This window comes from Westerdykella ornata (genome assembly GCF_010094085.1).
Source record: "Westerdykella ornata strain CBS 379.55 unplaced genomic scaffold EI97scaffold_27, whole genome shotgun sequence".
In the NCBI taxonomy this organism is placed as follows: domain Eukaryota; kingdom Fungi; phylum Ascomycota; class Dothideomycetes; order Pleosporales; family Sporormiaceae; genus Westerdykella; species Westerdykella ornata.
In genome coordinates this window covers 63,729-91,677 of record NW_022986877.1, presented here as the reverse complement: position 1 = coordinate 91,677, position 27,949 = coordinate 63,729, and the positions used below count along the sequence as shown (strand labels likewise).

At 53.6% G+C, this 27,949-nt stretch overlaps 10 protein-coding genes across 10 annotated transcripts; 6 read left to right on the top strand and 4 right to left on the bottom strand.

The window, feature by feature from the left end:
* Positions 1 to 7: 7 nt before the first annotated feature.
* On the top strand, positions 8 to 2,251 carry EI97DRAFT_461068 (uncharacterized protein; the record flags this gene model as incomplete). Its single annotated transcript, XM_033801165.1, has 4 exons — positions 8 to 461; positions 572 to 1,296; positions 1,380 to 2,179; positions 2,236 to 2,251. The coding sequence occupies 4 exons, from the start codon at positions 8 to 10 to the stop codon at positions 2,249 to 2,251; spliced, it is 1,995 nt and encodes a 664-aa protein (XP_033650940.1).
* Positions 2,252 to 3,299: 1,048 nt separating this feature from the next.
* EI97DRAFT_436055 (GTP-binding nuclear protein-like protein Ran) lies at positions 3,300 to 4,566 on the bottom strand. Its single transcript, XM_033799013.1, has 5 exons — positions 4,428 to 4,566; positions 4,218 to 4,310; positions 4,013 to 4,166; positions 3,760 to 3,965; positions 3,300 to 3,703 (listed from the first exon to the last, which is right to left on the bottom strand). The coding sequence occupies exons 1-5, from the start codon at positions 4,497 to 4,499 to the stop codon at positions 3,572 to 3,574; spliced, it is 657 nt and encodes a 218-aa protein (XP_033650939.1). The 5' UTR covers positions 4,500 to 4,566; the 3' UTR covers positions 3,300 to 3,571.
* A 266-nt stretch (positions 4,567 to 4,832) lies between these two features.
* EI97DRAFT_436054 (26S proteasome non-ATPase regulatory subunit 9) lies at positions 4,833 to 5,993 on the bottom strand. Its single transcript, XM_033799012.1, has 4 exons — positions 5,724 to 5,993; positions 5,592 to 5,664; positions 5,211 to 5,539; positions 4,833 to 5,157 (listed from the first exon to the last, which is right to left on the bottom strand). Exons 1-4 carry the CDS (start codon positions 5,877 to 5,879, stop codon positions 5,026 to 5,028), a joined length of 690 nt encoding a protein of 229 aa, XP_033650938.1. The 5' UTR covers positions 5,880 to 5,993; the 3' UTR covers positions 4,833 to 5,025.
* A 357-nt stretch (positions 5,994 to 6,350) lies between these two features.
* Positions 6,351 to 10,319, top strand: EI97DRAFT_436053 (uncharacterized protein). Its single transcript, XM_033799011.1, has 5 exons — positions 6,351 to 6,474; positions 6,572 to 7,683; positions 7,746 to 8,306; positions 8,356 to 8,574; positions 8,618 to 10,319. The coding sequence occupies exons 2-5, from the start codon at positions 6,784 to 6,786 to the stop codon at positions 9,989 to 9,991; spliced, it is 3,054 nt and encodes a 1,017-aa protein (XP_033650937.1). The 5' UTR covers positions 6,351 to 6,474; positions 6,572 to 6,783; the 3' UTR covers positions 9,992 to 10,319.
* A 447-nt stretch (positions 10,320 to 10,766) lies between these two features.
* EI97DRAFT_444926 (shwachman-Bodian-diamond syndrome protein) lies at positions 10,767 to 11,284 on the top strand (the record flags this gene model as incomplete). The annotated part of the gene is made up of 3 exons (XM_033799933.1): positions 10,767 to 10,930; positions 11,035 to 11,158; positions 11,225 to 11,284. 3 exons carry the CDS (start codon positions 10,767 to 10,769, stop codon positions 11,282 to 11,284), a joined length of 348 nt encoding a protein of 115 aa, XP_033650936.1.
* Positions 11,285 to 15,039: 3,755 nt separating this feature from the next.
* EI97DRAFT_444925 (uncharacterized protein) lies at positions 15,040 to 16,826 on the top strand (the record flags this gene model as incomplete). Its single annotated transcript, XM_033799932.1, has 2 exons — positions 15,040 to 15,445; positions 15,517 to 16,826. 2 exons carry the CDS (start codon positions 15,040 to 15,042, stop codon positions 16,824 to 16,826), a joined length of 1,716 nt encoding a protein of 571 aa, XP_033650935.1.
* A 1,667-nt stretch (positions 16,827 to 18,493) lies between these two features.
* On the bottom strand, positions 18,494 to 20,861 carry EI97DRAFT_444924 (uncharacterized protein; the record flags this gene model as incomplete). Its single annotated transcript, XM_033799931.1, has 5 exons — positions 18,494 to 18,646; positions 18,697 to 18,930; positions 18,984 to 20,211; positions 20,259 to 20,386; positions 20,445 to 20,861. 5 exons carry the CDS (start codon positions 20,859 to 20,861, stop codon positions 18,494 to 18,496), a joined length of 2,160 nt encoding a protein of 719 aa, XP_033650934.1.
* A 727-nt stretch (positions 20,862 to 21,588) lies between these two features.
* On the bottom strand, positions 21,589 to 22,828 carry EI97DRAFT_469587 (trafficking protein-like protein particle complex subunit 3; the record flags this gene model as incomplete). The annotated part of the gene is made up of 5 exons (XM_033801717.1): positions 21,589 to 22,143; positions 22,198 to 22,389; positions 22,451 to 22,670; positions 22,731 to 22,739; positions 22,794 to 22,828. 5 exons carry the CDS (start codon positions 22,826 to 22,828, stop codon positions 22,024 to 22,026), a joined length of 576 nt encoding a protein of 191 aa, XP_033650933.1. The 3' UTR covers positions 21,589 to 22,023.
* A 142-nt stretch (positions 22,829 to 22,970) lies between these two features.
* Positions 22,971 to 24,711, top strand: EI97DRAFT_155914 (cell cycle control protein-like protein cwf17). The gene is made up of 7 exons (XM_033793294.1): positions 22,971 to 22,999; positions 23,072 to 23,389; positions 23,441 to 23,483; positions 23,531 to 23,611; positions 23,658 to 23,917; positions 23,972 to 24,467; positions 24,587 to 24,711. Exons 2-7 carry the CDS (start codon positions 23,255 to 23,257, stop codon positions 24,637 to 24,639), a joined length of 1,068 nt encoding a protein of 355 aa, XP_033650932.1. The 5' UTR covers positions 22,971 to 22,999; positions 23,072 to 23,254; the 3' UTR covers positions 24,640 to 24,711.
* Positions 24,712 to 25,780: 1,069 nt separating this feature from the next.
* On the top strand, positions 25,781 to 27,944 carry EI97DRAFT_155894 (uncharacterized protein). Its single transcript, XM_033793293.1, has 2 exons — positions 25,781 to 26,668; positions 26,782 to 27,944. The coding sequence occupies exons 1-2, from the start codon at positions 25,912 to 25,914 to the stop codon at positions 27,540 to 27,542; spliced, it is 1,518 nt and encodes a 505-aa protein (XP_033650931.1). The 5' UTR covers positions 25,781 to 25,911; the 3' UTR covers positions 27,543 to 27,944.
* The last annotated feature ends 5 nt before the right edge of the window (positions 27,945 to 27,949 follow it).

Sequence of the window (27,949 nt, the reverse complement as noted above, 5' to 3'; positions counted from 1 at the left end):
CCTTCCGATGGCCTCACAGACGAATCCAACGCCCCACGGCCTCGTCTCGGCTGTTGTAGATCCCGCATTTTGGCCTCAGCAGCTCTCCGACTCGAGCTCGCTGGCCCTGCACTTTTCGCCCACTGCGAGCTCCGCCACGCAGGAGAGCGTGAATGGGAGCACCCCGCCTGCCCACACTCCAAAGTCGGACACTTCTCAAAGAGCCCCCAGAGCCCAAGGCAATCATGGCGAGCGCGAGCAACCGGCGCAACAGGCGCAGCCCGCTATAAAGGCGGTGGCGGTCGCCTGCGTTCCGTGCCGGACCCGCCACTTGAAATGCCACGGTGGCGTGCGCTGCTCCAGATGTAGGGACGATGGGCTCGAATGCACCTACATCAAGTCGCGAAGAGGTTGGAAAGGGAAAAGGAAGCCCAAGACTGGTGGTCAAGGTGATGATGGATTGTCAGCACAATCGATTCCTGGTTGGTGCTCCCCCCTCCCCCTGACCAGTTGACTGCTCTCTGCCAACCTGGGCACCTGCACCTGCACCTGCAATCCGCCTCGTCATGTGACGTCTAATATGTATACACAGGCCAAATCGTGAACGGCAATGGCACCCTGTTGGTCAGCCCCGTTAACACCACTCTACCCACTTCGACTCTTCCTTTGCAATCGCCAGAGTACAGCTTTACCGACGCCTTGACCAAAATCCCTGCTTATGGGTTAGCCACCACGAGCCAATACAACCTGGATGGGTCCTCAAGGGCACTTCAGAATGGCGCCAATGCTCCCCGAGATGCTTTCTCGGCCTTCTTTTACTACTTCTACAACTCCCACCCGTTTGTCCTGCCGCAACCACGGTTGCTGCAACTGTTCCAAGAAAGAAGAGCACCCCTCCTGGAACTTGCAGTCCAATACGTGGGTTCAAGCTTTTTGCCCGCCGTCCCGACGAGTATGTACGAGGAGGCCCTGGAGCGGGCTCTCTTGAACCAGACGTATCCCAAAGACGGATATTCACTCCAGGCCCTTCTCCTATATTCTATTGGTCTGCATGCAAACGACAGGACCCAAAGGGCTGCTCAAGTGTTCGCACTAGCCCAGGCACTGACGATTGAGCTCGGTGTGCATCGGCGAGAGTTCGCTCCGTTGAACTCAAACGGGGATAGAGTCCTAGAGGAAAGCTGGAGACGAACGTGGTGGTCCATGTACGTCAGCAATGGCATGATGGCTGCTGTCAATCCAGGCGTGCAATTCCGGTTAAAGGACGTAGCACTCGAGGTGCCTCTACCTTGCGAGGATGAACGATATTTCTCGGGGGTGAGTACCATTCTATGCCTTGCTCCTTTTGTTCCCGTATCCAAATATCCTACACCATAAGTCGGTTAATTAACCTTTCCCAGCTCATCCCGCTTCCCAACACCATTGAGGATTACGACGACGACGCCTTCAGCGGCGCCGAACCTACCATTTTCTCCTCCTTCACCTACCTCATCGACGCAATCCGTATCCTGGGCCGCGTCTTCGAAGTCGCCCGTCTAGACAGCACCTTCGAGTACCACGCCGTCGACGTGGTCGACACCAACCTCTCCACCTGGCGCGTCAACCTACCCCCTTGCAAGCGGAACATCATCTCCAATGACGGCACGGTCGATGAAGTCCTCTTTCAGGCCCACATGGTTCACAACGGCAGCACAATTATGCTGCATCGCCCACGCTCGAACCTCGGTTTCGGGGTCATCGAGAACGTGAACGTCTGCGTACAACCTGGACAAGTCCTGCTCCCCACGCAAACCCGCGAAATCCACACGGGCAAATGTCTCACCAGCGCCGAAAACATTGCCGCGCTGATTAAGCTCCCCTGCCCCTTGATCAACCACACCCCCTTCTTCACCTGCGTCGTCGTCATGGCGTCCGTCGTGCACCTGTCCTACTGGTCCTTCCTCGTCCCCGACGGCGAAGACGACGTCATTAAGCAGAGCATCAGGCTCGATGTCGGTACCTTGCAGCAATATAGCTTGACGTGGCCGATTGCGGGAGTGGTGCTGGGCCAGGTGAGGGGGGTGGCGCACACGTTGTGGAATAGCAAGAAGGCGATGAATATTCATTTGTGGAGTAATCTGGCGCAGGATGATATCATTCGGAATGTTATCGAAGAAGGAGGGCATGAGCCGTTGGAGAATTATTCCCGGTTGATTGCACCGTGAGTACTCCTTTGAAGAAGGTGTCGGGAGGGATGATTGCTAATGGGTTGTGCAGGATGCTGAGGTCTTGAGACGCGATTCTGGCCTTTCTGAGATCTCCACGGTTCGTCCGGAGTTAACGAAAAATTGTCTTGCAGAGATACTTCGTCGCTCCGCTCACGCGGTCGTTGGCGATTTTCTCAATTCAGCAAGTCAGACATGACCACGAGATATCGTAACGGTTGCCCTCCCTCCGTTGTCGTTCAACCTCCCTCAGTTTGGATCCGTTAATCCCCCGTACGCCTTCTACCTAATAATGAATGACCCCCACCAACGTCTCTCGATTCGCGAACTTCCTTCAACAAACCGTCCCAAATCATTCATCTACATATACCAACGAAATGAACGAACTGACAAGTTCAACTTCCTCGTCCTAAAGGAAGCGAGCAAGCGAGGGAGCTCTATTCCCATTGCGATCTCCTCCATTTCTCCCATTCCCAGCGCCTCTTCCTGTCTCACGTAACGAAAAGCACAAATTCTCATGATATTACCAATGATCTGACGGCCGGGGTAATCTACTTAAACAGGGGGACTTGGATTGTCTGTAGCGGTATGGCGGTGTAAAAGGCGCAAAAGGCAAATCCCTCTCTGTTCTTGCCTTCGTTCGAATGTGTCGAATCATGGGAAGAAGGCGAAAAGTGTGTCCCCCTTTCTCCACCTGGGTTTTGGAGATGGCGAGGGTTTTCCCTTTTCGGATATCCAATAATAAATATAGGCGTGTGTGGTGTCGCTGCGATTTTCGGTTATCATGGCTACAGGCACTGTCAATGTCAATCTAATAAAATACCTCGTCCTTTACAGCTTTATATGCGGCGTTGAGCAATGGAGTGATTTCCATATCATGGCGACACACTCAATTTGATCAAGACACATCAGCTCTACAACGTCGTTTTGCGGCAGTGGAGATTTTTGACTGGAGATTGAGTTAACGGCGAATAAAGAGGTCGCAATGCCACGCATTGCTGGGCGATATCCATCCAGGCTAAACATGACGTCAATTGGGGTGAGACGGGAACCTCCGCATCGATCACAACACACATGGGGAAAAGGACAGCGAATATTGCAGGGAAAAATCACATCCTCCATACAATCGTCTAGCTCATATTCCGAGCACCGCCAGCTAACCTGGCTTGCCCTCTAGACTATATGGGATCCCCCGCTCCAAGACACACATTCCTGCCTTCGGGCGATTTCCTCCCTACCCTCAATTACCCCACGAAATAGCATCGTGCCCAGACCTGCACCATTTCTCGCCCAAATGATCCAAGCAGTTTCCGTAGCTAGTTCATATCCACTCTTACACGCTCACAGCTGGGTAGCAGCTGCAGTATGCAGTCGTAGGTTCTCATCCTCTACAAGTCGGCATCGTCCTCGTCGGGCAGAGGCAGCCGGGCCGCATCGGCCATTTCCTTCTGGTACTGCTCGAGAACGGCCTGGTCGACTTGGACCTCGGGAGGTGCCAGAGCGGGGGCAGCGACGAACTCCTAGAGTAATTGTTAGTGGATATCCAACGGTGCGAGAAACCGCAGAGGCCACGTACCAGAGTCTGGTTACCAACAAGTTTCCGGGCGAGCCAAAGGAAAGGTTTCTCGAAGTTATAATTGGACTTGGCGGAAATGTCGTAGTACTGAAGGTTCTTCTTGCGATGGAAGGTGATGGACTTGGCCTTCACCTTGCGCTCCTTGACATCGACCTTGTTACCGCACAGAACGATGGGGATGTTCTCGCACACACGGACGAGATCGCCTAGAGCGGTTAGCAATGTCAGATACGATGGCTTGAGCAAGACATACGATGCCAGTTGGGAACGTTCTTGTATGTGATACGCGAAGTCACGTCGAACATGATGATGCCGCAGTGGCCGTTGATGTAATATCCATCACGGAGACCACCGAACTTCTCCTGACCGGCAGTATCCCACACATCGAACTGAATGGGGCCCAGGTTCTGCAAGCGTTAGCGCCGTTGAAAACGGTCGGCAAGGTGGGGCATGCGTACGGTTGTGAATCCGAGGGGGTGAACTTCTACGCCGAGCGTCGCAATGTACTTCTTCTCGAACTCGCCGGTCAAATGGCGCTTCACGAAGGTGGTCTATGAACTTTGAATCAGCATCCGCTGCGCTTAAAAATGGGTGCTGTGGGCGGAATCGACCCCCCAGCAACAAAGGTTCATCCAGAGAGCGCCTAGTAGGGCATAAGAGTAGCTTACCTTGCCAGTACCGCCATCACCAACAAGGACGAGCTTGAACGTGGGTACGTTCGACTGACCTGCTTCGGCCATGGCTGTGTTTTGTTTTGGTGGGGTTACGCGATGTGATGTGGTTTTGCGCTAGATATCTGCAATGACTGTGCAGCGTAATTAGCGCCTGCCGACAAGATAATCGAGGAACCTTGGTTGTGCGTCGTACCAAAAAGGTGGTGGATGTGGGCAGAGAAGGACGGGCAACGTTGGGTTTGGCGGTCGTGGGGCAAAGGATGATGTTTTTATGGGTCCCAGCGGTGAGGCTTGGTTGCCAAGAAATCACGTGAGCAGGCTACAACCCAGGCAGGAAGCAACCTTGGAACCTGGCAGGCAAACACCGAACAACGATCGAGACAAAGGTGCACTCTTCGTTTCAGCGACACGACGGAGACAATTTTCCAATCCATGCGAGCCCAACATTTGAATAAAGGAGCCGACTCTAGAAATCAGCCCGTAACGCCTGGATATCATGCCTTTTGTCATCAGAAACCTGTTGCTCCATTCCATGCACGCCAACGCAGCAAACGACTTTGCTGTTCGATTAACAACGCCCGACCCTGGTCGACTACAATGGAAGCAGATGGCAACCCAGTAAGCCTCGGCCTCCCCAATTGCGTCTCGGTGTCAGCTGCATTTGTAGGGGTTGGGCTGACCCACCGGTGGTGCTGGGTCGCAAGACCTTGATGGTGATGGGGAGCTGTGAAGAAATCAGCGGTGCAGGCAACATGACGGGCAGCAAGGACAACTCACGCCTTCGTTCTGCGCAACAGCTTCGGCCACTCTGGCAAGGTTGTTATGGTTCGTCCAATCCACCCAACCAAACTTGGTTATCGTATCGCCCACTCTGAGCCCTGCCGAGTCAGCAGGGCTACCAGATATAACGCTGTTGACTTTGGCGAAGGGGGGCTCTAAGGAAGCGGCCGAGGTGCTGCTGGTCGATGTAGGTATGGCCGTAGCGGTGTTTTGCGCCTCCGCTGCCTGAAGGCGGGCGTGGTGCTCGTGGAGGCCAACTTCGATGCGCGACATCAAGTCCTTGTAGTCGTTTTTCAGTCGTATTATCCGCGCTCTAGTGGTCCGAACTGCGCCCAAGGTGTCAGTGGCGAAGCAGCAGGTGGGTTGACAGCCGCATACTTTGCGCAACGTCGATATCACTTCGCGGGAAGCCGTCGAATGTAGTGAGGGAAGTGGTCATGTTGACACCGTGCTATGAGTCCTGTCAGTCTCAATGTTGGACGAGGCGATTGAGGCTTAGTGGCTTCGTACCGAATCAAGCACCTTTCCTAGCGCTTTGAGCTCGGCCTCTACTCGATCCTTTTCAGCCATGAGCTCCCGCAACGACAACTGGTCCTTGGAGATGCCGTTGGAGTAGCCACCGGAGGTGGGCCCCGAGTAAACGGTCGGTGCATGGATGTCGTCCATGTAGATTGGAATGCAGAGGTGGGATCTGAGACAGTGCGGTGAAGAAGAGAAGCTGTGCAAGCTACCTGAGCTACTACTTTACCTTGCACTGCGTGCACCTCGACGCGGGGTCTACTATGGTTACAATGGTATAGCGCAGTGCGGACAGCTGCTGGCCAATAAGAGACCTAGACCGGCCACTCGTCTCATTATGTCAGCATCCGCGATGGCTGTGGTGGCTGGTCTTGGCGACGTAATGCCCACTTCGCTGAACCTCAGTACTCAACCCATATCCATCAGAATGGTCAACGAAAACTGGTGCGCACGCCCTTTCCGCAAGTCGAATCGTACATGGCCCGACGGCTTCCGGCGATGCGTCGTCGCAGCTACCATGGGCGACACTTGTCGTCGAGTCCGTCCACGGCAGCGATAACTGCAAAATGGCACCCGCAGCGTCTCCCCTCGGCGCCGCTTGCGTACACCTCTCCACGATCCTGCAGCGCTTCTGTGATACTCTCAAGCCACGCCTTCGCCTCGTCCAGCAAATTCCTCGACAGCCCATGCCTGCCATGAACAGCTTCTTTCGTGCTCTCCTCCTGTGTTGTGTAGGCTGTAGGTCCGTTGCTGTCCCTCTCCTTCGCTCTGCATCTTTGCGTACCCATCTGCGGCTTCCCTACACCTCTCCCACGCCTTCCAAGATCTCACCGTGCCAGATTCTGTGCACGCGGCGCTTCCTAGTCTGCCCCCCCTCCTCCAGCATCGTGCATCGTCGACAACCTCTCTGTAGCTATGCTTCGTCGTCCTACTTCGACCCGCCCTGTTTGCGGCCCTCAGTCATATTAGTCTCCCATGCCGCTTCCATTCTCCCATACCCACAGCAGTATTTGAGCCGCCTCCGAGTACGCTTCACTCACCACACTGCACCATGGCTTCGGTGCTGTCACTCCCAACCCAGGGCCCGTTCAAGCGTTCCTTCAGCGACAACCATTCGTTGACATCGCTCAAGGACGATGCCATTGGCACCCTTCGCGCCATCACCTCAAGAAACCTCTCAGCGTGTTCGCTGTTTACAATTGCGGCCATTGGGTCAGGGGAATGGCCGGCTGGCAGGGAAAACACTCCACCTCTCCTAACCTCCCCCTCCCTGCTCGACCTCAGTCACGACAGCCCGGATCGAGGGGTTGACACTAGGAACACAGGCCCTGCAGGCCAATCACACCGGACCACATACCGGGTAGAGCCATCCGTTGCCCGCTGTGCAACGTCCACAAGCCATGACACGGCGCAGATTCCTTTGCCCGATGATCGCAACCCTCAGGATCCGATTCTCGGAATTGGACCTGAGCCGGAGCGTCCGCCGGAGATCTCGGGCGCCCCTCCATTCCGACGATGGATGAGCATATTACGGAGGCGTCATCTATATCAAGACGCGAGTTCTATCATCTCTTCATTCCATGACGACTCTGGTGTTTATCCTCTGGATCGGTCCACTTCAGTGCAATCCGCTGAATCACACCCTACGTACTCGGATTCTGCCTCCTCGTCCCTTGGGTTTGTTACGAGGGTGAAGACAGCGTCTTTGACTGTTTCAGGAGCAAGCATCACCACGGCCTCGGAGCGAACTAGCGTCCAGAATAAACCCTGTTCAAGGACGAGAGCGGGCACGCTACCTGAAATACGCAGGTCGACAGACAGCACTGCTACGAACCTTGGCACGACGCTGGATGAAGATGCTTGGCTGCGATCACTGCAGCGTCGTCAAATCGTGGAAGAAATCGTCTCTTCCGAGGAAAGCTACGTTGCCGACTTGAAGACCCTGTCCAATGTAAGTTTTCTCTCGATATCTCGGAGAGCTTTTCGCACCGAGAACTAATGGTCTTCATCTAGGACTACTTCACACTTGTGAGCACCATTCCTGCTATATCAAGCAGGGCGCGCACATGTATCCAGCACAACATCAATCAGATCCTGCAATTGCATCAAGACCTTCTTCGCGAGCTTCATCGCGTTGTGCCTCATGCGGACTTTACACAGAGTGTGGTCCAGCGGGAGACATATCCAGCTGCAAGACCCAAGCACATCCGGTTCCACAGTGTGGATTTGATCCCTGTGAAGCTTGCCGAACCTAACGCAACTCAGAGATTGAGACATTCTTTGGAGCTTGGAAGACCACCTGATAAGCGGTCTCAAGCGTTGATACTAGATACTCAGACTGCTGGAAATATTGCCAAAGTCTTCAATGCCCATATGAGCCGCTTTTTCGCATATGAGGAATACGGAGCACATTGGACCACTATGTCGAAGAATCTCGCCATGATGTGTAAAAGCAGCCAAGGGTGGAATGAATATGAGCGCGGCGTCGAAGCACTTTCAAAACTAGTCACGTCGGACAACAACCGTGGTTTGGGCAGCCGGAAAGCGCTGGCTTTCTCTGATCTGTTAATCAAGGCATGTCTCAGCACACGAGATATGGTTTTGTCAGCTAATATCAAAGTAGCCGATCCAACGTGTCTGCAAGTACCCTTTGTTGTTCAATGAGCTATGCCGCCACACTCCCGTGTATGACGACCCCGAGGCGCATGCGGAACTGGAAAAGATTGTCCTTCGCCTGCAAGAGACGATTCACGAGGTCAACAAGGCAAAGGACGATCCGAAAACCAGAAAACTCCTTGAGATAGCCTGGCAATTGCAAGACCGATTGGACTTTCCAATTCAAGTAAGCACATCTGACGAATTGATTGCTTGTGCTGATCGTACAGACCCCTTCCCGAGTCCACTTCTGCCGTTCACTGGGCCATGTCCTCGTCTGCGGGGTTCTGCATGTCGCCTATCAGACTCCTGAGCGTGTCACAGGTCAATATATGATCTGTATCTTGTACAGATCATGTGTTCTGCTTGCCACTGCAAACCGTAACCTTCCGCCATACAGTGTGGTTGCCTCTATCCCTCTAGCTAATGCCAGTGTGGAGGAGGCAGATAATGGCAGAGGCCTCCAATGCCATACCGCGCCCTACACGTGGAAACTCATCTTTGAAGATTGCTACCGGCTCCATGAGCTCATCTTGAGTGCCTGCTCCGCTGAGGAAGAGGAGGTGTGGAAGAGCAAGTTGCAGGAACGGATAGCATGCGAGACACATGGTTTCGTTGAGGCGCAGGCCACGGAGCACGATACATCCTCATCCTTGACCCTGGACATCAAGCCTATCGGGCCCGTCTTTGGACATGCAGACAGTACGGTGAGGCGTATGTCTGTCCATCGCTCCGTCACCCTTCGGGAGAAGCCATGCACAACCCAGGTCATCATCAAAAACACCCAGGCGCAGAAGTTGTCAGAAAATCCGGGCCCTTCTGCGCCAAATCTGGTTACGCGATCGCTATCGCTGACTTCTACAACCCACATAGCGACGCTGGCACCCAGGCGGGCCGAACGGATTCGGCTCGAAATCGCACTGGAAGACGTCTGGACGAAAGATGTACTGCCCTTCCCAGGCATGAGCAACCGAAGGGTTGAAGACCAGATTCGTGCTTCGGCAAACTCTGTCATGCGGAAACTCAGCGTCGCAAGCATTGCAAGTAATTTCTCACGCCGCTCTCCCAGCGTATCCAGCATCAAAAATGCATACTCAGATGAGTCCTGCAGGAGTCGAACGCACCGAAAAACCAAATCAGATAGCCGAGCACGGACGTCAACCGATCGGAGGGTTGTGCCTGTCCGTGTTGACTTCCATGCTTCGCCAGTAGCGTCTGTCCTTCCGGATTTCGAGCTTCGGAACCCAGGGCCAGCAGAGCGCCGGCGTTGGACGGCCAATCCACCTGCTGATCCTGAATTCCTGCCCCAACGCACTGGTGAGGTGGATCCATGCAATGAACCCAAGCATGCGCGTCGACTTTCGGCCCAACTCACCAACCACCCGCGAACGAATAAAGACCACCGTGCGAATACACGAACAGCTTCGGTCGCATCCGATTCTACTATAACTCACAAGCCAGAACTCAAAGCCCCGCTACAGCAGAACGAGAAACGAAAGAATACGGATCCAAGGGGGACTCTGTCTGCGAAGGGTGCCTTGGGCGACTTGCAACGGACGAAGGCCTTGAAGAACAAAAGCCAGATGTTCAAGTTCTGGATTTAACTCGGCACTTCCGATACGTGCTTGTTGAACCAACCCCTTTAATGGTGTTATTTTAAATGTTGGGAGGGAGCGAGGGAAGAGTCAATTGGACCGCGGGCATTGCGACAGACATAGGTTGCATTATGGAGAAGGGTTTTCGGGTCCAACATGTGTTAGCTTCATTCGAGCAGGTTCTACCAGGCGCATACCTTAATGTTGGGGTTTATGTGTGGAGTTAGTTTTGGTCGGAGGAGGCTGTTGCGTTCCTCAACGTCAAGGCAGTCGGGAATAGCGCGACCTGGTGGTGCCCAGGTGCATCTCCGCACATGAGCTCACATGTTGTTGATAGTACATGGGATGAGGTGAATTGAGGGAGTGGTAATGACGTCATCAGCAGGCGAGGAAAGGTGAGAGATGGAAGGGTACAGAGGACGAGACCCGCATTGGATAATTAATGAAGATAGTTATTACTCGCACGATGAATTGTTACGCATGGGGCATGTGGCATGACTGACCCGGCCCAACAATACTCTGATAATGATCAAATGATGAGGCTCTTGAATGGTTGTGCCAGCGGAAAGCAGGAGAAGCCTTGGCGATGACGTAGGTAACTCATCAATGGAAAGCGTGGGACAGTAGATAGCTACAAAAGCTCCCTCTCCCTCAACCCCACCAAACCCCTCCCCAACAGCTACACGGCAGCTTATTTAGGAATTCAACCCCAACGAGCCCTCGCATCACTGGAACCACACCCCCTTCGAACGATTCAAACCATCAGAGCTCCAACACTTCCATCATGACTCGCGGAAACGCACACCAGGTTAAGGTCCACTACCGGGGCAAGAGCGACGACTACCTCATCTTCGTCGAAAATGCTCAGATAGTTAAGGACTGGTTGAAGGACCGCAGCATACCGCTGGCACAGGTGGTGAACGGCTTCAAGATCTTCGTCACACACAAGTGAGTGGCCTTCCCAAGCAAGAGTTAGGAGTTGGCATTGAGAGGCGGACAAAGATCCAAGTGGATCCCTCAAGAGCAAATGCTGACAGTTGGTTGAATCATAGGCAAGGGAATCAGGGCAACTTCGACGGCGCCAGCGACGCGCAGCTCAATTCGGAGTTTGGCACGCACAAGGCGGAAGAGGTCATTGCGCAGATCCTGGAGAAGGGGACGATTATAGAGACCGAGGTACGTACTGCTGGCCCCCTATCTTCCCCGTACTTGAGAGCGGCGAAAGCTAACGAGTCTTGACAGAATCCGGGACGTGTGGCTAGCCGGAACCTCACTCAAGGATCTCTAGTCTCGCACAACTAGAGTGTCGGCTGACAAGCTCGGTCGAGGAATAGGCGAGGACTGAGGAGAGATGGGCATTCGGAATAACGGGAAATAAGGCCAGTGAGCGGAAGAAAGCCCGACGAAGGGCTCATTGGCGTTCATGTTCCTTGAGTTTGACTCTCAGGACTATGGTGATTTAACTGCTAGAGATGAGCAAGACATGGTTACATTCTCTGCAGATTATATGAAGAGCATGTATATTGAATTCATGTCTGCACAATGGATGGGTCTCCATGAGCTTTTGGTGTTTGTGTGTTTTGCCATGGTGATCATTATTAGGTGATGTCCACTTTGTGAGGTTGTCGTCAATATTTATCTATGAGTCTGAAGGATTCGACGCTAGCTCGTTTTCAGACCCTCGGTCGCGTGCAAGAGCCCTGGAGCTTAGTGTGCTACACCAGCCCGTGCACGCCACCAGTCCGTGCACGAATTTTGTAGGAGACTATCAACTACTATTGAGGCTCTACAGCTCTATACAAAAGTTATTATCACGAGATTTTTTGGAGTAGTATTGTATTGAGCTTGATAAACTATTTGATGATGATAAACTATGTGTGATAGCGCTGGGGGGAGAGTATTCTGTGAGTGCGCATTGAGGTGCCTATTACAAGAGCCTCATCAATATTTGATAGCAGCTCAACAATATCACCCTCAGTATCAAGAGCTTGATCGAGGGCCTTTTGCTTGCCCTTTTTGGACAATTTGATATTGTTTTGGAGTTGTTTTTCGGCTTATCGAGCAATCAAGGCCTCCTCACGCAGGGTGACTTTTTGGATCTTCTCTTGATGGTGTGCCTCCTTAGCTGCTACTCTCATATGGCACCTCTCCTCTAACATGGTGGCTTTTTCCTCCTTCTTCTGCTATCGGAGCTTACTTTTCCCATCTTTTTGATGCTGTAAAGCCTTCTCTGCCTCATTTTTTTGAGTTTGATGGTCATGTGCCTCTTGAACTTTGGAAGGAGAGTAGAATACTGCACCACCATTGTATTCTGCTAGTTGTTCGAGTAGGAGAGGTTTACTCCTCTGGCGGCATTTTTTCTCATTAAGTAGGGCCTCTCTAAGGCCCTCAACCTCATGTTTGAAGATACTATTCTCGGCTGCCATAGAGTGGATAGTAGCACTGAGCTTGAGAGCTTGTGTTGAGTAAGTTTTATCAACAACCTCTCTCAAAAGCCGCTCGATTCTTCTCCAATCAGAAGCACTGAGTACTGAGCTTGAACTCTCACTACTCGAAGGCCATGATTCTTGTTGTTTATTGAATCGAGTGAGTATAACTTGTGGGTTGAAGAGCACTAGCCCAGTATACTCAAAAGCCTTGGTGATTGTTTCTAACTGAAAAGCAGTATCCTAGGCCTTGTAGAAAAGCCTGAAGAAGTCTCTTTTGATGATTGACGAGAGTCCTTGTGAGTTATACATGTGTTGTGATAGTTCTGTAGTGTAAGCAGTCGAGAGAGGCTTAAAGAGGCAAACATCTAGAGGTTATAGTGTATGAGTTGAGTGTGTAGGATATATCGCAAGGAGTATTTTGTTGGCATCGTAGAACTCAATAAACTCTATTGTTACATGAGAGCCATGCCCATCAAGGACTAGTAATCGATATGAGAGCCTGGCCTTTGCTTTTGTCTCATGATCAAATACTTGTTTGAGCCAGGAGAGCCCAATACTATTGTTTGTCCATCTAGTAGGTGAGGCTGTAAAAAATGCTTTATGGAGAGAAGGCTTAAAGTCTTGTAACCAAGTGTCCTGGATCTTGCCAGAAGCTGCCTGATATATCAGCACAGGTGTGAGAGAGCTACCATCGGCACAAATACATGCTATTATTGTAATCCATTTGCGGTTGCCATCCTGGAGCATAGACTGTATTTTGCCATCCTCAAAGCTTGCTTTTGAGAACACCCTCTTGATCCTGGTAAGCACCTCGATGAGAAAGCCTTTCTCATCCATAGTGTAAATATAGCGCACATCAATTTGATATTGCTCGATTTTCCGCTCGAGTAGGTTGAAATAGAGTGAGTATTTGTACGCTGAGTCAGCTTTTTTGCATGTTGTATCAAGTCCGACAGTCCAACTGACTTTGAGTTCATCCTTGTGGCACTGTACAAAGCAATAAGCCCAGTTTTTGCCCATAGGCTTTTGAGGTATTTCTGATCCAAAATTTCGTATCATTTCCAGTGTAGGTGGTAGTCCTCATTCGCAAAGCTTATTGATATACTTGAGAAGCTTAGATTCCTGCGTGGTATTGAGATTTCGATTTTTTTGGTTGCCCACCTCACCTGGTTGGGTAATCCCTCTGTGGCACCGCGACAACGTTGACCACTGCACACCATACTGTTTCGCAATTTCTGTATAACTAAAAGATTCTCCTGCTTTCAGCGCATCCAGCGCTGCAAGAGCTGCATCAATATCACCCATATTGGTGGAGATATTTGGTGTTGAAAGTGATAGCTTTTTCGCCTATCGCGTGCACGGGCTGGTGGCGTGCACGGGCTGGTGGCATGCACGGGCTGGTGTAGCACACTACTGTTTCGCCTTACATAGTATACCGTAAACATCACAGCCACTATTCTGACCCTTTTCAAACTGATGCTGAAATGCTTCAAACGTGCAACCTCACCCAACACCGCCTCGTTTCATTTTCTGTTGTTTCGAAGATCAAACAAGACGGAACAAAACAGCCGCCACCTAACATACTTGTTACTGTGTATAGTGTAACCCCTGGCATGCCACGAGCCCGGCGCAGCAGCGCTTCATGAGACGAAGCAAGGCCGTTTCCATAATCTGTATCGGGGGCGAGGGCAGCCCGGAGTGCAGGCACTTCGCAGGCTGATATGGCGGTTGCACACACGGCGCAGCTCCCCATGCACTAGATACATTATTATATGGCGCGGGCGATGGGGGAGGTGTAAGGGGGCCAAGACTGGCAGGGCTGAGGAGGGTTTGGAAGAACCGGTTTTGCAGACAAGACAGGCACAGCGATCCATCTATTGTCGCTCGCAGCGCTCAGCCTGCCTTGTGGTTTGTCGGCATCCATCTACTTGTATCACTCCTGTGCCGTCAGCAGGATGGCGGGGATGCAGGTCGAGGGCGTTGTACACAGGTGTTGGGGGAGAAGAAGCTATTCTACCGCAGCTTGTGCTGTGCGGGAGACCAGAGGTGGTATTTTTGTTGCACCATTTCCTTGATGTCCCATTTCTTCTTACTTCTGCTTCTTCCTCTCCTTCTTGGATTTTCTGTGATATTTTTCTGGTCTTGCATCTAACAGTACATATCGGTACTTGACTCTGCCTTCCTTCGATCCATTCCTCTTGCATCTTGGAATCCCGGCTGCAAGAGAGCAGCATAGAAAATTACCGCTTCTGGAAAGTCGAAGGTTACAAGCCTGTCTATCCTCGCGACCAGGGTACGCCGGTGAATGGCGTCACCGTGACCGTGACTTCATATCGCAGGGCGACACAGAGAACGAGTTGTGTGCGTTGCAATTGGCTCGAGAGAAAAGGTGATACGACGGCCGACGACGTCGACGTCGTAGCAAACGCCTGGATTCCTTCGTTTTCCCCCTTCACTACATCCTGCTTCTCTTCTTTACTCATTTCAATCTTTCGCTCCTTCCGTGCTTGCTTCTTCTTCTACCTGAAGTCCGAAGTGAGAGGAGAAGGAAGAGTAAGGTGCGAGGGACCTGCTTCCCCCGATCAATGCCTTTCTCCACAAGCGCACCCACATCTACATCTTCACACCATGTCTCGATCGCAGATATCGACTAGACGCCTACTAGCGTACCTGGCCGCTGGCTTGAGTATCCACGCGAGAGTTGCGCAAGCCCAGCAATGCTGTACGTCCGCCCAGTTTACTCGTTACGTGGCCGCTCCTCCTCACCTCACCTCACTTCACCTCATTACACGTAGACATTCGAGAACTATACATTTGTTAACCCTTCTCCGAGCAGACTACCCCAATGGAAACAAAGCCCCCGACACCGAAAAACCCTGCGGCTCCGCCAAAGGCTCCGCCTGCTGCCCGGACAAATGGCAGTGCCTCGACAACGGCCTCTGCCACTATCCGCCCGACAATCTGTACGGCCGGTATAGCTGCACCGATCCCAAGTGGGAGGCGGACGGCTGTCCGAGGAATTTGTGCACATATGGTGCGTACATCCTCATTTGCCTTCTTCATCGATGCAGCATTAAACCGTCGCTAACTCTTTTTTTCATGTAGATATGAGAGCCGGCGGTGGTGAATCCATTACCCAATGCAGCAACCATAACAACGACTGGTGCTGCAACGCCGATGCCACCAACGTAAACTGCTGCCAGGAGTCTCCCGAGCCACGCCCCTTCTTCGTTCTTCAGGACGGTCGCGCATACGCCACCGTTGGCTCCAACCAGGCCTCCGACGTCCCCAATATTGCGTCTATCACAGGTATCGCCACCAGCAAGAAAGATGGAAATAAGGATAAACCGAGCCAGACTCCAGCTCCTTCTTCAAGTGACGATAAACCGAAATCCTCAGAATCTCCCTCCTCCCCAAGCTCCAAGACAGCAAACCCGGACTCTGCCTCGCCCGCGCCGACAACCCCCAGTACCTCACTCGAAACATCAATCACCTCCGGCACCGCGGGCATCTCCACAATTATCATTACCCGCACCCTCGATCCCGCGTCGAGTGAGCATTCGACTTCGTCCCCGTCTCCTACCTCGAATAATGGGAGCTCGAAATCAAACATTCCCATCGTCGTGGGCTGTGCGGTGGGTATACCACTAGCTCTAGCTCTCATAGGAATTCTAGCATGGCTGCTGCGGAAGCGAGCGAGGCAGAATGGCGAGCACAAACCGCTGGAGTCGCCTACACTAGACCCGTATTCGGGAGAGTCGTCGGGCTTCGCGGGAGGTGCAAAGCTCACTGGTGCCGGCGCAGCAGGTATGACAGAGAAGAACCGCCATTTCGCAGGCCACTACTCCAATGCCACCTCTACTGCTCCTCTGGATCCAGGCGTTCCTGAACTCATGGGCCGAAACGTCGGTCCCGGTCGACCCGTCAGCACTATCGTGGGAAAAGCGGAACTAGACGGGGGACCGGGCTTTGCGGCGGGGGCAGCAGCGCCGTATGCGCCTGATCTGGTGGGCGTCGGAGGTGGGAACGCTACGAATACCGGAGTTACCGATGGACGTACGCCGAATTCGAGTTGGGGGAGTGCGCCGCCGGGATATTCGCCTGGGATGAATGCTGGTGCGTTTGCGGCAGGAGGGGTCGTTCATGGTCAGCAGCATGGTGGTGGATATGCGGGTGTGCCTGAGGGCGTAGCCGAGGCGCCGGATACGTCTGTTCCCAGGCGTGATGGGCAGACTGGTGCTGGAGTAGGAGCGGGAGCAGCACCGGGAGCGGGCAATGTCACTGACGGAGAGAGGTATATACCCTATCGACCGCCCGGGGCAAATGTGCCGCAAGCAGGAGGCGCTGGGACGGCATCGTCGAATGTACCCGAGGGGGTGGCGGAGATGCCGAGTGTGCGGACGCCGCCGGCGTGATGGGAGGGGAGAGAAAGAGGCGTGAAAGGAGGAGCAGGTGAGGGCCTTCTTAAGACGAGGTTGGGGATGGGGAAGATTCGAGCATATGGGAGTGGGGCGGAAGTGCGAATAGGAGATGAGAGAACAACGGAATCATATCCTTTCCTCTACTAGTCTCGGAATCGACATCAAAGGGGTACACGAGGGAAGGAAATTGATGGAAAACAAGGATCAATACCTTATACCAACTGTACATGTATACTACTTCTACGAAGCTTACGACTGCATCTACTACTGCTAATCCGACTACTGGCTTCTTCTTCCAATTTTCGATTTCAGATTCTAGGTATCTTAGGCAACGATGAATGGATGATTGAGAATGATGATAATGTATCGTATCATTGTGTCTTTGAAACTCGGGTCGGATGCCCTTGATTTCTCCTCCTTTCTGTAGGGAAGGAGTGGTATCTGTGTCTGTGTCTGTTGAGGTGGAGTAGACTAGACTAGCTACTGGTTGCTTGCTGTGAGTTGCACTTCTAGCGGAGGTCCGACGGACCCGGTTCCCGTTGATGGAATGAAGGTACATGTGCATGTGGATGTACATGATACCCGGAGTTCCTACGGTTCCAACGTCCTTCGACTGACTAGGTACCGACCAACCAAGCTTGCAAGAGTAGACAAGTGCGTTCGTCTTAATTCCCCTACATCATCTGGCAATCTCTGAGAGATCGAAAACTAGGGGTGGGGCACACTGTTAGAGTACATAAGAAGAAAGGGACGACGCCGGCATTTACCAGGTCTCACTTTTGGCAACCAGTCACTTATATCAAAATCAAAACATTCACACAGCACAGCACAGCACAGCACATACGGCACCGCTCAAGCATGACGATGACGACCACGGCGGCTACATCAGTCAATCATCATCGCTCACCCCCTCACCCAAATCACTCACTCACGCACTCCACGGCATCACCCACAAACCTTGCACCCCGGAGAAAGGTAAGAAAAGGGAATAAATTGGTAATTGGTATATGTAGACAAGAAAAACCCCTAGATAAAGCAAGCAATTAAGCAAGCACAACAAAACAAAACAAGTCACACAAAATAAAAAACCACAGTATATTCCCCCAAGGGAAACATTGTCTGAGAAAAAACCCCATAAGAACCAGACTGACTGCTCAAAGAGTAGCAATCTCCCTCTTCTCTCCTCTCCTCTCCTCTTTCTTCTCCCTTTCCCCTTCCAACCATCATCATTTTATAGTTCGACCCCAGCTGCTGCTCCATGCACACTCAGTAACGAGAGCCCCCAAAACAGGCGACGAATCGGAAAAACCCGAGGTCGATCGGATATTCCAAAGGGCGATGAGAAATGAGATTAACAGGTGAAACGAACATCGGATGCCCATGAGCGAAAGGGAAGAGAGAAGAACCGTGCAAAAAGCGACAGTGAAAGCAAAATTACCGGTTGGATAGACGTAGAACAAACCCCCAGGAACGCCAGCCCAGTCAAAGCTAGAAAAACGTGGAAAGAAGAAAGAGAGAAAACGCCCCCCCAGACCTAATTCGTGATCCCAATATCGGAACCTTTGTGCAAGTGCATATGGCTCGTTGTCGAGCACCACCCGTAAGCGCAATTCAAGTGAGAGTGTAGAAGACCAATGTTACGGCGACACGATCCAGCCCCTTTAGGAGAGGTCGGCCGTTTGGACTTCGTCAAAGTTACCAAAGGTGTCCCCGTTCAGAAAGCCCGTGTCATCTTCGACATGCATAAAACTGTCAAAGTCGAAGCTGTCCAGCGGACCATCGCCGAGATTGGTGAAGTCGAAGGTGAGATCGCCCTGCAGGGGAATTAGTCCAGGCTGTGCGGTAGAGAAGGGTCACCACTTACCTCATCCGCAAGGCCAGTGAATTGGGGACCCGGATTGTTGTCCATAGCCGGAGCTGCCTGAGGGGCCGCAGGGGGTTGAGCCTGCACAGGCTGGTTCTGTTGCTGTCCGTTTTGGCCAAAGGATTTTGGATGCATCGGCGTGATTGGTGTCGAAGGCGTCGGTGTCGGCGGAGGTTCTTCAGCTGACGCTGCGGGAGTTGCACCTGTGTTCGCCCCTTTCGTTTTGGCGGGCTTCTACAATCAATATCAACGTTGCTCAAAATAGGAGGGGAATCGCGCTGCGTTACCTTATTGTCCTTGGTGGGCTTCTTCTTAGGGTTCGCCTTGGTGCTCTGCGAAGGTGTTGGTGGCGCCTGAGCGGGTTGCTGTGGAGAAGGTTCCTGGGCCCGGGGCTGCTCTCCCGCTTGAGGAGCAGGAGGCGGAGGCATATTGCCCCTCTGTTGCGGGTTATTCATGGGTCCTCCCATGGGCTGAGGCTGGCCGGGCATCATCCCCTGTGGTCCTGGAGCCCGCCATGCGCCATTCTGTTGCATAGCGCCATTCCGCATCATATCCATCTGCTGCTGAGGAGTGAGCTGCGGCTGCCCGTTGACGAAACCGCCAGGATGGGAGCTGGGAGGCCTCATCTGCATCTGATTATAACCCGGCGCGAATTGCGGAGGCATCCCCGGTGGCATCTGACTGGCGTCAAAGTTCATAGGACCAGGAGAGTTCCGTTGCGGTTGCATCGCTGCGTCAGGCATCGGCGAGCCCGGCAAGCCCTGCTGGTTCAGTTTGGGTGTCCCTCTCTTCATGTCATTAGGGTTAGGTGAGGGGCCTGGCCTGTTGCCCTGTGGTGACATGGCGTTGTTGAAACCTTGAGCGGCAACCGGATTCTGTGCGTGAGGGCCAATACCATCGTGCTCTTGCCTTGCCAACAACAAGCGCTTCTTGTTTTGCTGCTCTAGAAGCATCAGTTGCATCTGATAGTCTTGAAGCGCATGATTTCCCCCACTCTGGCCCGGCTGGGCAGGCATTCCCGGACGTGAAGGGTTACCGGCAAACATGGGATCATGACCTTCCAGTCCTTGCTGGTTCATTGGAGAACCTTGTACGCCAGCGTTCATGGCCTGGGCGTGCACATGGTTATTCAGGGCTGATCTTGTTCGTTGGGCCAGGTTTTGGGAATATACCTCTATGGCTTTTGGCTGCATATTCTGCCCCTGCGGTCCAAAATCATTGAACTGGTTTCCCGCCATGCCTGCAGCGTTCATGCCTCCTGCAAAGAGTATATCGTCAGCTTCTGACAGAGTCCTTGGATGAACGTGCATATTCAATGGGCGAGCTGCAGCAGAAACGAACGGCTCACCTTCGATCCGAGGCCGTTTATTTGGAGACGGCGCATTGTCGGTCGAGTTTGGGGATTGAGGGCGTTGCCCGTTCATGTCCATGCCCGAGCCATCGCGCGACATTTGCGCAGACTGAAGCATTGCCTGCTTGTTCATGGGCATGGCGCCCATGGGAACCGGCCCATTACTGGACAACGTTAGTCAAACTTGCACACATATGGAGTCCGAACATACGGATTCCGGTTATTCATCGCGGCGCGTTTCAACTGGTTCGGATCGACGCCATTCGGGATGCCGCGCATCATGTTGGCATATTGCGGATTCATCATGTTGATTCGTTGATTGCGCATGTCGTTTGCCAGCTGGGCTTGATTCTAAGGCAGTTAGCGACGGTGCGTCTCGACGAGATGCTCTGCCTACCCTGACATGCTGATTATATTGACCAGCCTTCTGGTTCGCCGACATGCTGGGCCGCCTGGCACTGAAGATATCCCAGAACTGGCACCACCAGTCCATCAGGAACGAATTGTCTACGCATTGGCCGGTGGGCAAAACAGGCCGTGGGAGGTCGGCCGCCTCGTCGGGCTCCATGGAGTCGACGCCATTGACATTCCTGCTACCGGGACTTTGCTTGGGCTTGGTTTGCAGGTTCATCTGCAGGTTGTTGTCCAGCATTGCTTTCGCGGCCTGAATATGGCCGTTCCGAAGGTGATAGTCGTAGATGTAGGTATTGAGTTGGCCGCGCGGGTCCTGGCGCGGGTCCTCCTTGGGTCCAGGACGCACCATGTGCGCCATCATGGGTGTGCCGTCAACTGGGCCTCCCACGTTGGGGCCCATGGCGGGCATCGGCGCGTTCTGCATCGGCGCAGGAAGTGTGCTGGTGGCACTTCAGCTAACGGTGAGGATACGATGAGATTCAAGTGGCGGGGGAAGAGCGGGTCGTTGGGGCTGCTTCAGCGCTGTTCCTGGCAGGCAAATCACTGCATGAACAGGCCGTGGCGAGCGCAGGCGTCGGGAGCGATGGGGGTGGAGGAGGGAAGGGCGCGCCGTTTGCTGGAGGTGCTGGGAGGAGTGGCGTGACGGAGGCAGAGGGGAGCGACGGGTGAAGATGGCCGCGAGGCAGCAGTAGCGCAGCGTGGTGGTGGTGGGTGGTGGTGGTGATGCTGGTAGGGCGGAGGGCCTCGGGGGACGGGTGCGCAAGGCACTAGTCTAGCGACGGGAGGCGGAGAGAGTCGTCGCGGTAGGGCAGGAGGAGTACACCTTCACCTGGGGGACTGGGGACAGGCGGGCCCTGGGCTGAGAGTTGTCCCCGCAAGGCGGCGAGGGCAAGAGAAGAGTGCTGCAGCGGAGCGACTGCGACGAGACAGGATCAGCAGGACCGCGTTGGCACGGCTGGAGGGAATGGGGACGGGAGAGGGTTGGGGCGACTTGGGGGGTTGGGGTTGGGTGGGAAGATGGCAGACGGGAGGCCTTCCAGAAGGCTAAGGAGAGGGAGGGGGCCAGTGCATCACGTGACGAACGCGCCTCAACTATAACCATCACCTCACCATGGCCTCTATACGCGCGGTCGGCGACGCAACATGATTCCTGTTTGCAGACATGTGCACGTCAACAACCTTCAATCTGTACAGGTCTGCAACAAATATAGTCGACAAGCTGTGAGCCAAACGCCGCAGTGCCCGCCTCAAGTCAGATGATCTCTGTGCAATCACTGAGCTCACGAGCTGATGTGAATATAGATCTGATGGGATGGAAATCCAGGTCCGACACCGCAACCCAGCCGCGCTGAAGCGCACATCACCACGCGCTGAGACGGAGACTACCTCAGCAGTATTCACTAAGGCTACCACAGCGGTAGCCTGAGTCGTCTCTCATATATGTGCGCCAAAACACACATGTCGCTTCAGTCCAGTTGCATGCCTCGACTCCAGTCCATGTGTGTCCAAACCTCGGACGGGGTATTCCACCACCCTTTATGCTGACCTTGCATCATGTTCGCTCATTCATCGTCGGGGGGCATCTCGTCGTCGATATACCGGACCAAAGAAATCCGCATCTCGGTGGTGTCATTTCCGCGGAGCACGTCGCTGATGAAGTGTGCTTCTACCTGCATGTGCACCTGTGGCCCAGTTAGCGCATTCGCCCCGTTGCTGCCCAATTCAATGTCCATTACCATCTCCAACGCGCCGCGCAAAACGCCTACAAGGATATTCGAGAACCATAGCTCATCCTGCGCGCGACCATCGTCCGGCAGCTCGACGAAATCGGCTAGGGGATTCTCGTCAAACACAAGCGAGAACTGCTTATTGTCGCTTGACCAGTTGGTGATGGACGGGGTAATGTTGAGGAACATCTTGAAGCCGACCTGCGCATCCCAGTGTAAGCGGCCGCCTACCCATATTACGTACAATACATCCAATGCCCACCTTGGAGATCATCTCGGCTACTTCACGGAAGTTTGAACAGGCCGGCGCATTCGACTTTGCCAGAAACTCTTCGATCAACCGTAGTCCGATGTTGTAGCCCATCCTATCCAGCTGCTTGTTGACCTCCGGGTAGTCGTATTCGTAGTCTTTACATAGCTGAACGACAATGGTGCCATAGGTCAGGGTGACCAGCTCGGCGCTGACTTTGTCTACGCGCGTCCTGGGGACAATCAATCATCTAGAGTTGCAGGAGTTTTGAGGATTCGAATCGCGAACTTACTTCCATACTCTATGAACTGTCAGCACGGTATGCGAGGGACCATTGATTGGTTGCAACGCTCACTCCTCACCCAGACGGGCCGCTTTTGTGGAAGCCATACCTCAGTCTCAAGAGGCAAGGAAAGTCCGGGGCTTGACCCCCAAGCGTGAATGTGATCGCGGATGCAACGGTCGAAACAGAGCTGGATAGCGGTTCAGTTGTGTAAAGTCGACGGGCAAGGGGGGAAAGAAGCTTGGGTTCTGTGACGAAGTTGCGCTAATCCGTGGTTGGTTAGTTCACGTCATTCTTGGCAGACGCGGCTGGGATCTGGCGCGAACTTCGAAGTTAACCGTAGAGAATAGGTAGACTACTCCATACAGCAGCACATAACTCCGCAGCCACCGCAGGAATCAAGAACGCGAAAGTCTTCCCTGACCCAGTCTTTGCAGCACCTAGCAGCCCTTCCCGTGCATTGGCGAAGCCCCGAGCAGTCAACGACAGACTGCGCTTTTCGAAGCCTATCCAAGCCAATACTGTTGCGCATCATGTCTGGAGAAAAGCGACCCGCCGCCAATTCCTTCGGCTCGTCGCAACTTGTCAAGCGCGCAAAAGCGGACACGGAAGGCTCAGCATTGTCAGTGGTCAATAGAGCAGGCGAAAATGGAGCTCTTATACAAGCTGTAGGTTTTCTGCTAGCATTGAATGAAGCCGCATATGCTCACTCGAAGCAGCAGGGAAGGGGTGGACTTCAGGCGCCGATCATGGAGCTTCAAGGTCAGTTCACGCGTATACTTTGCCATCAGATATCTGACGAGTTTTAGGTCACACTGGAGAGGTATTCGCGGCGCGATTTGATCCCACTGGTCAATTCATAGCTTCGGGCGCGATGGACCGCTCCATATGTACGTCGAACGCACTCCTCACCGATTACTACATCTGACCGTACAGTACTCTGGCACTCGAGCGGCGCTTGCGAGAATTACGGACTGTTGCCAGGCCACAAGCAAGCCATCCTGGATCTCCACTGGTCGCGAGATTCCAAAGTGTTGTTCTCGGCCTCGGCTGACATGACTCTGGCCAGCTGGGACGTTGAAACGGGCGAGAGGATACGGAGACACCCTGGGCATGAGGAGGTCATTAATTGCATGGATGTCAGCAAGCGCGGGGAAGAAATGCTCGTGAGCGGTTCGGACGACGGGTACATCGGAGTACGTCAACGTTGAACAAGCATGCAGACGGGACCCCTTCTAACAACGTGCCAGCTCTGGGACCCGAGAACGAAAGAAGCTGTGAAGTTCATCGAGACGCCCTTTCCCATCACGGCAATTGCACTCTCGGAAGCCGGAAACGAGCTCTTCACGGGAGGAATTGACAACGACATCAAAGTGTGGGACTTGCGCAAGGAGGAGGTGATATACTCATTACTTGGGCACACCGACACCGTCACTTCGTTACAATTGTCACCGGACAACATGACACTGCTGTCGAACGCACATGATTCCACCGTTCGCACCTGGGACGTTAGACCTTTTGCGCCGGCGGACCGACGAATTCGCACATATGACGGGGCTCCCACGGGGCAAGAGCGCAACCTTTTCAAAGCGAGTTGGGATCCAAAGGGCCGGAAGATTGCTGCCGGAAGTGGCGATCAGACGGTCGCTATCTGGGACGCTGGCAGTGGCAAGCTGTTGAGCAAGCTGCCCGGACACCGTGGCGCAGTGAACGATGTTCGCTTCTCTCCCGCCGACGAATCGTTGTGTAAGTGGTTTTCACTCATATTGCCAATTCTTTTTTTAATGCCCCTCTTTTCGACACTGGACCAGAGGATGTGTATGCAGATGCATATACCGGACTGGGGCTGATGATATAACTCACAGTGTTGTCTGCCTCGTCGGATCGCACCCTCCTGTTAGGAGAGCTGGGTAAGTGAAGGAGGAGAGGGCAACGTTTGGCTGCAGGGCCACAGTTCAGAACAAGTTCCCAGAAGCGGGAAGCGACATCGAGGGAGACACTAGGAGCTTCGTACTGAAGCACGCAGTCGCCACAAATGGTCCTATTCCAGGAGGCGACGTCTCAGCGCGCCGAGAGACTCAGATGGGCATTATCATCGCGCATTCCCCATGAGGGTTGACGAAGGGCGGGTGTTATCGATGATGTGCTGCGCAACGACGACGCAAGTCCAGTTGCGGAACAGCAAGAGGCAGAGAATTTGACATGAACAATCTCCAGCTTCATGCTCTTTTATGTACTCGTTACAAGCTTAGTGAGGTGTTGCAGCGAGCTTGTCGCAGGTAAGGGGCAGTTTTACCAGAGTGATTGGCCCTCCGTGTTCCGGGGGAACCTCGGAACCCTTTTCAGCACCACACACCACCAACCCACCACCAATCATCACGACGGCCGTCGAGGACTTTGACACCTCTTTCCAAGCTGCACATTTGGCCCCAGATTCTCGTGCGACCTGTTCAAACATGCGCGTAGAGTGATTGTGGATGCGGCTGTGGCTCCTGCGTTAGGAGGGGGCTTTTCTACCCCTCTGTTTCATCGCCCATCATGATACGCGCCCTGTAGCAGAGTCGGTCCTGGCGTTCAATGCCTTACGACGGGCGGCCGTCCTTGCAGGCCCCTTGGTGTGACGAACCTTCTCCCATATTTTCTGTCTTCAGTCGTATTCATTGGCAGCGGTGCTTCCAACCACCAGTTTGGTCCTTCTCTTCTTCTCTTCGTTCGTTTGGCCGCGAGGTGGACCACCTCCCCATCTACGCTTCCTTCTCAACCACAAGTGCGGTTCCCAGCCCTATACAGCGTTTCCCTTCCGGTCTACCTTTTCCCTTTCGAGCACGGTTCCTTTCGTTGTCCTGGTCTTGACATGCATGCCTAGTTCTTGAGGTGGAATAATTCCCAGTCAACCTACTTACACACCTCCGATTCCTGGCCGCCATCTGAGGACCACGCTGGCCCACTCCTGCATGGCCTGTATTTCCTTGTCATTCATTCGTCCAAGATTTTCCTTTCGCGAAGAAATTAATCACAAAAGTCCGACTTCTAGGGACGTTCGACAGTACTACAATAATATAAGAAGAAGGGCACGCTTGCAATTGCGAAAGAGTTGGACTGGTTTCCCCAAATTAGTTTTATACCCACCACCTATTATTGCGACTTTTCTATTTCCTCTTCTATTACTTCACAAGCCGAGGCAAGGCATATGTCCAGCATGCCTTCACTGTCCTACTTCCTCAGGACACCCCGACCAGACGAGCACCACGCTCCACCACCACCAAACGATTCTCCCGCCTCCCAAACATCTTCCCGACTCGGCGCCCTCCACTCCAATGTTCGCTCCATTATCAATGGTTCCTCCATCTACTCCTCCTCCCCGGTTGTCCCGGACACCGCGAATTCACCAAAGCCCTCCAAACACAGAAGCCCCTTCCTAGGCTTCCTCCGCCGCTCCCAGTATCCTCCCACCCCAATCATCGTAACAGACAACAACGACCCTCGCATATCTCACGACTCGCGATCTCCACTTCGACCCCAGCACACCGCTGGTTCGTACATGCGGACCATAGGGCCGTTCGAGAACTATCAGGATGTCCCGAACGTGCCCCCGCTCCCGGAAACCGCACTTCCTGATCGCCATCCCGCGGACGTTTCTCTGCCTGATCTGCTACCCAGCCATACCCGAGGCTCCAGCCTGGACCCCGAGACGCAGCAACTGCAGGAGGAAGTCCACGGGCGGCGACGCCGCCATCGACGCCGCCATCATCACCACCATCAGGGCCATCGCCATCACGGGGAGCGCAAGAAGAGGAAGCCAAAACACAAGTATACGCACTGGGTGCGGCGCAAGCGGCAGGAACAGCGGAATCTCTGTCTAGGCTTCGTAGGGACCGGGGCAGCGAGAAGCAAACTCATGTCCTGTCTGATATCAGGGCTCTTCCTATTAACGGTTTTGGCGGTTTGTAAGTTTCCCCCCGTCACGCTCACACCCTTTCCCTTCTTCCCCCCTTTTTTCCCAAAAACGAAAAGGAAAACCAAAAGCAAACACTAACATCTTTCTTTCCCCATCATCTAGATCTCGCCCTCGCCCTCACGCGCCCCACCACCGCGCCTCTCGGCCAAGAACTCCACATCCTCTTCATCATTCTCCTCCTCGCCATCACCATCTTCTTCGCCCACGCCCTCATCCGCCTCTTCATGCTCGCCCTGCACCCGCCAGACGAATCCCTCACCCCTTGCATCCCCAGCATGACGGGGCCCGACGGCTTCCACCCTATCCGCCCGATCCGCGTGCACGTCGCACGGGACGAGGAGTTCGGCGCCGGCCACGGACTCAGGCTCGATGGCATGCGTGGTGACGGCGCAGAAGGAGATGACGGGCAGGAGGAGGGGAAGGAGGGCGAGAAATCCGGTCCGCCGCCGCCGCCGCCCGCGTATGGTCTGTGGAGGAGTAGTGTACGGGTCGATCCGAATCTGCTGCATTGGCAGCGCGTCGAGGATGTCCCGCCTAGTCATCGCCATTCACGCCTATCGCTTCATCTAAACAACTCGAATGCCCCTGCTGTTACTGCGACGGCCGCGCAGCAGAGTGAGGAAGAGCCGGGCCCCAGACCACCCAGCTATGTCTCCGATGATGGCGTGTCGTACGTTGTCGATGCGGCGCCGAGGTCGACGGTGGCGGTTGCGGTTCCGGTGCCTCCGCCTGCGCACCAGGATCCAGGGTTCAATGTTCGACACTCCAGCACGGGCATCAGTGATATCCATCCTGCGTGGAGGCCCGGGTATGCAATGTCCGAAGTGCGCTTGTCTGCGTTTCCTGCGCCATTGAGGGTGTGAGGCGGACGAAAAGAGAGTCAGTCGTGTATGATGCCCTAAAGAGGTGGATGGTTTGGCATGTAAATCAAAGACGATGAGGAAAGGATTATGGTGTCTCCTCATGCCGTTGTTCTGGATGTAATCGTATTGTGTCTGATGTGTTTTTGCTTCTGGCATGTTTTTGGTCTCCGGCGTTTTGTTTGTCTTTGGCGGGGCGTTCCAAAGTGGTGGGATGCATAGCGTTGGGTGGTTTCTGTCTCCTGTCATCCCATCATTCGCATTCATCTCGTTTCTAGCTGGGGGAACTAATGCGCGACGTATGCATGCAGCGAATTCTCGATGTCAACTTGATTGAATCGTACGTCTGGCAATGCATGCTGGCATGCTAATGGCAACCCACAAGTTATTCACACTGCACAAATGGAAAA

Excerpts from the sequence above, each read along its gene's own strand:
- EI97DRAFT_436055 (XM_033799013.1), bottom strand. The coding sequence starts at position 4,499 with ATGGCCGAAGCAGGTCAGTCGAACGTACCCACGTTCAAGCTCGTCCTT. Across the intron at positions 4,167-4,217 it reads ACCCCCTCGGATTCACAACC|AACCTGGGCCCCATTCAGTT; the intron begins GTACGCATGCCC and ends TAACGCTTGCAG. Across the intron at positions 3,704-3,759 it reads TTGTTGGTAACCAGACTCTG|GAGTTCGTCGCTGCCCCCGC; the intron begins GTACGTGGCCTC and ends CAATTACTCTAG.
- EI97DRAFT_436054 (XM_033799012.1), bottom strand. The coding sequence starts at position 5,879 with ATGGACGACATCCATGCACCGACCGTTTACTCGGGGCCCACCTCCGGT. Across the intron at positions 5,665-5,723 it reads TAGGAAAGGTGCTTGATTCG|CACGGTGTCAACATGACCAC; the intron begins GTACGAAGCCAC and ends CAGGACTCATAG. Across the intron at positions 5,158-5,210 it reads CTGTTGCGCAGAACGAAGGC|CTCCCCATCACCATCAAGGT; the intron begins GTGAGTTGTCCT and ends ATTTCTTCACAG.
- EI97DRAFT_436053 (XM_033799011.1), top strand. The coding sequence starts at position 6,784 with ATGGCTTCGGTGCTGTCACTCCCAACCCAGGGCCCGTTCAAGCGTTCC. Across the intron at positions 7,684-7,745 it reads ACTTGAAGACCCTGTCCAAT|GACTACTTCACACTTGTGAG; the intron begins GTAAGTTTTCTC and ends GTCTTCATCTAG. Across the intron at positions 8,575-8,617 it reads GATTGGACTTTCCAATTCAA|ACCCCTTCCCGAGTCCACTT; the intron begins GTAAGCACATCT and ends CTGATCGTACAG.
- EI97DRAFT_155914 (XM_033793294.1), top strand. The coding sequence starts at position 23,255 with ATGTCTGGAGAAAAGCGACCCGCCGCCAATTCCTTCGGCTCGTCGCAA. Across the intron at positions 23,612-23,657 it reads CGCGATGGACCGCTCCATAT|TACTCTGGCACTCGAGCGGC; the intron begins GTACGTCGAACG and ends CTGACCGTACAG. Across the intron at positions 23,918-23,971 it reads CGGACGACGGGTACATCGGA|CTCTGGGACCCGAGAACGAA; the intron begins GTACGTCAACGT and ends ACAACGTGCCAG.
- EI97DRAFT_155894 (XM_033793293.1), top strand. The coding sequence starts at position 25,912 with ATGTCCAGCATGCCTTCACTGTCCTACTTCCTCAGGACACCCCGACCA. Across the intron at positions 26,669-26,781 it reads ATTAACGGTTTTGGCGGTTT|ATCTCGCCCTCGCCCTCACG; the intron begins GTAAGTTTCCCC and ends CCCATCATCTAG.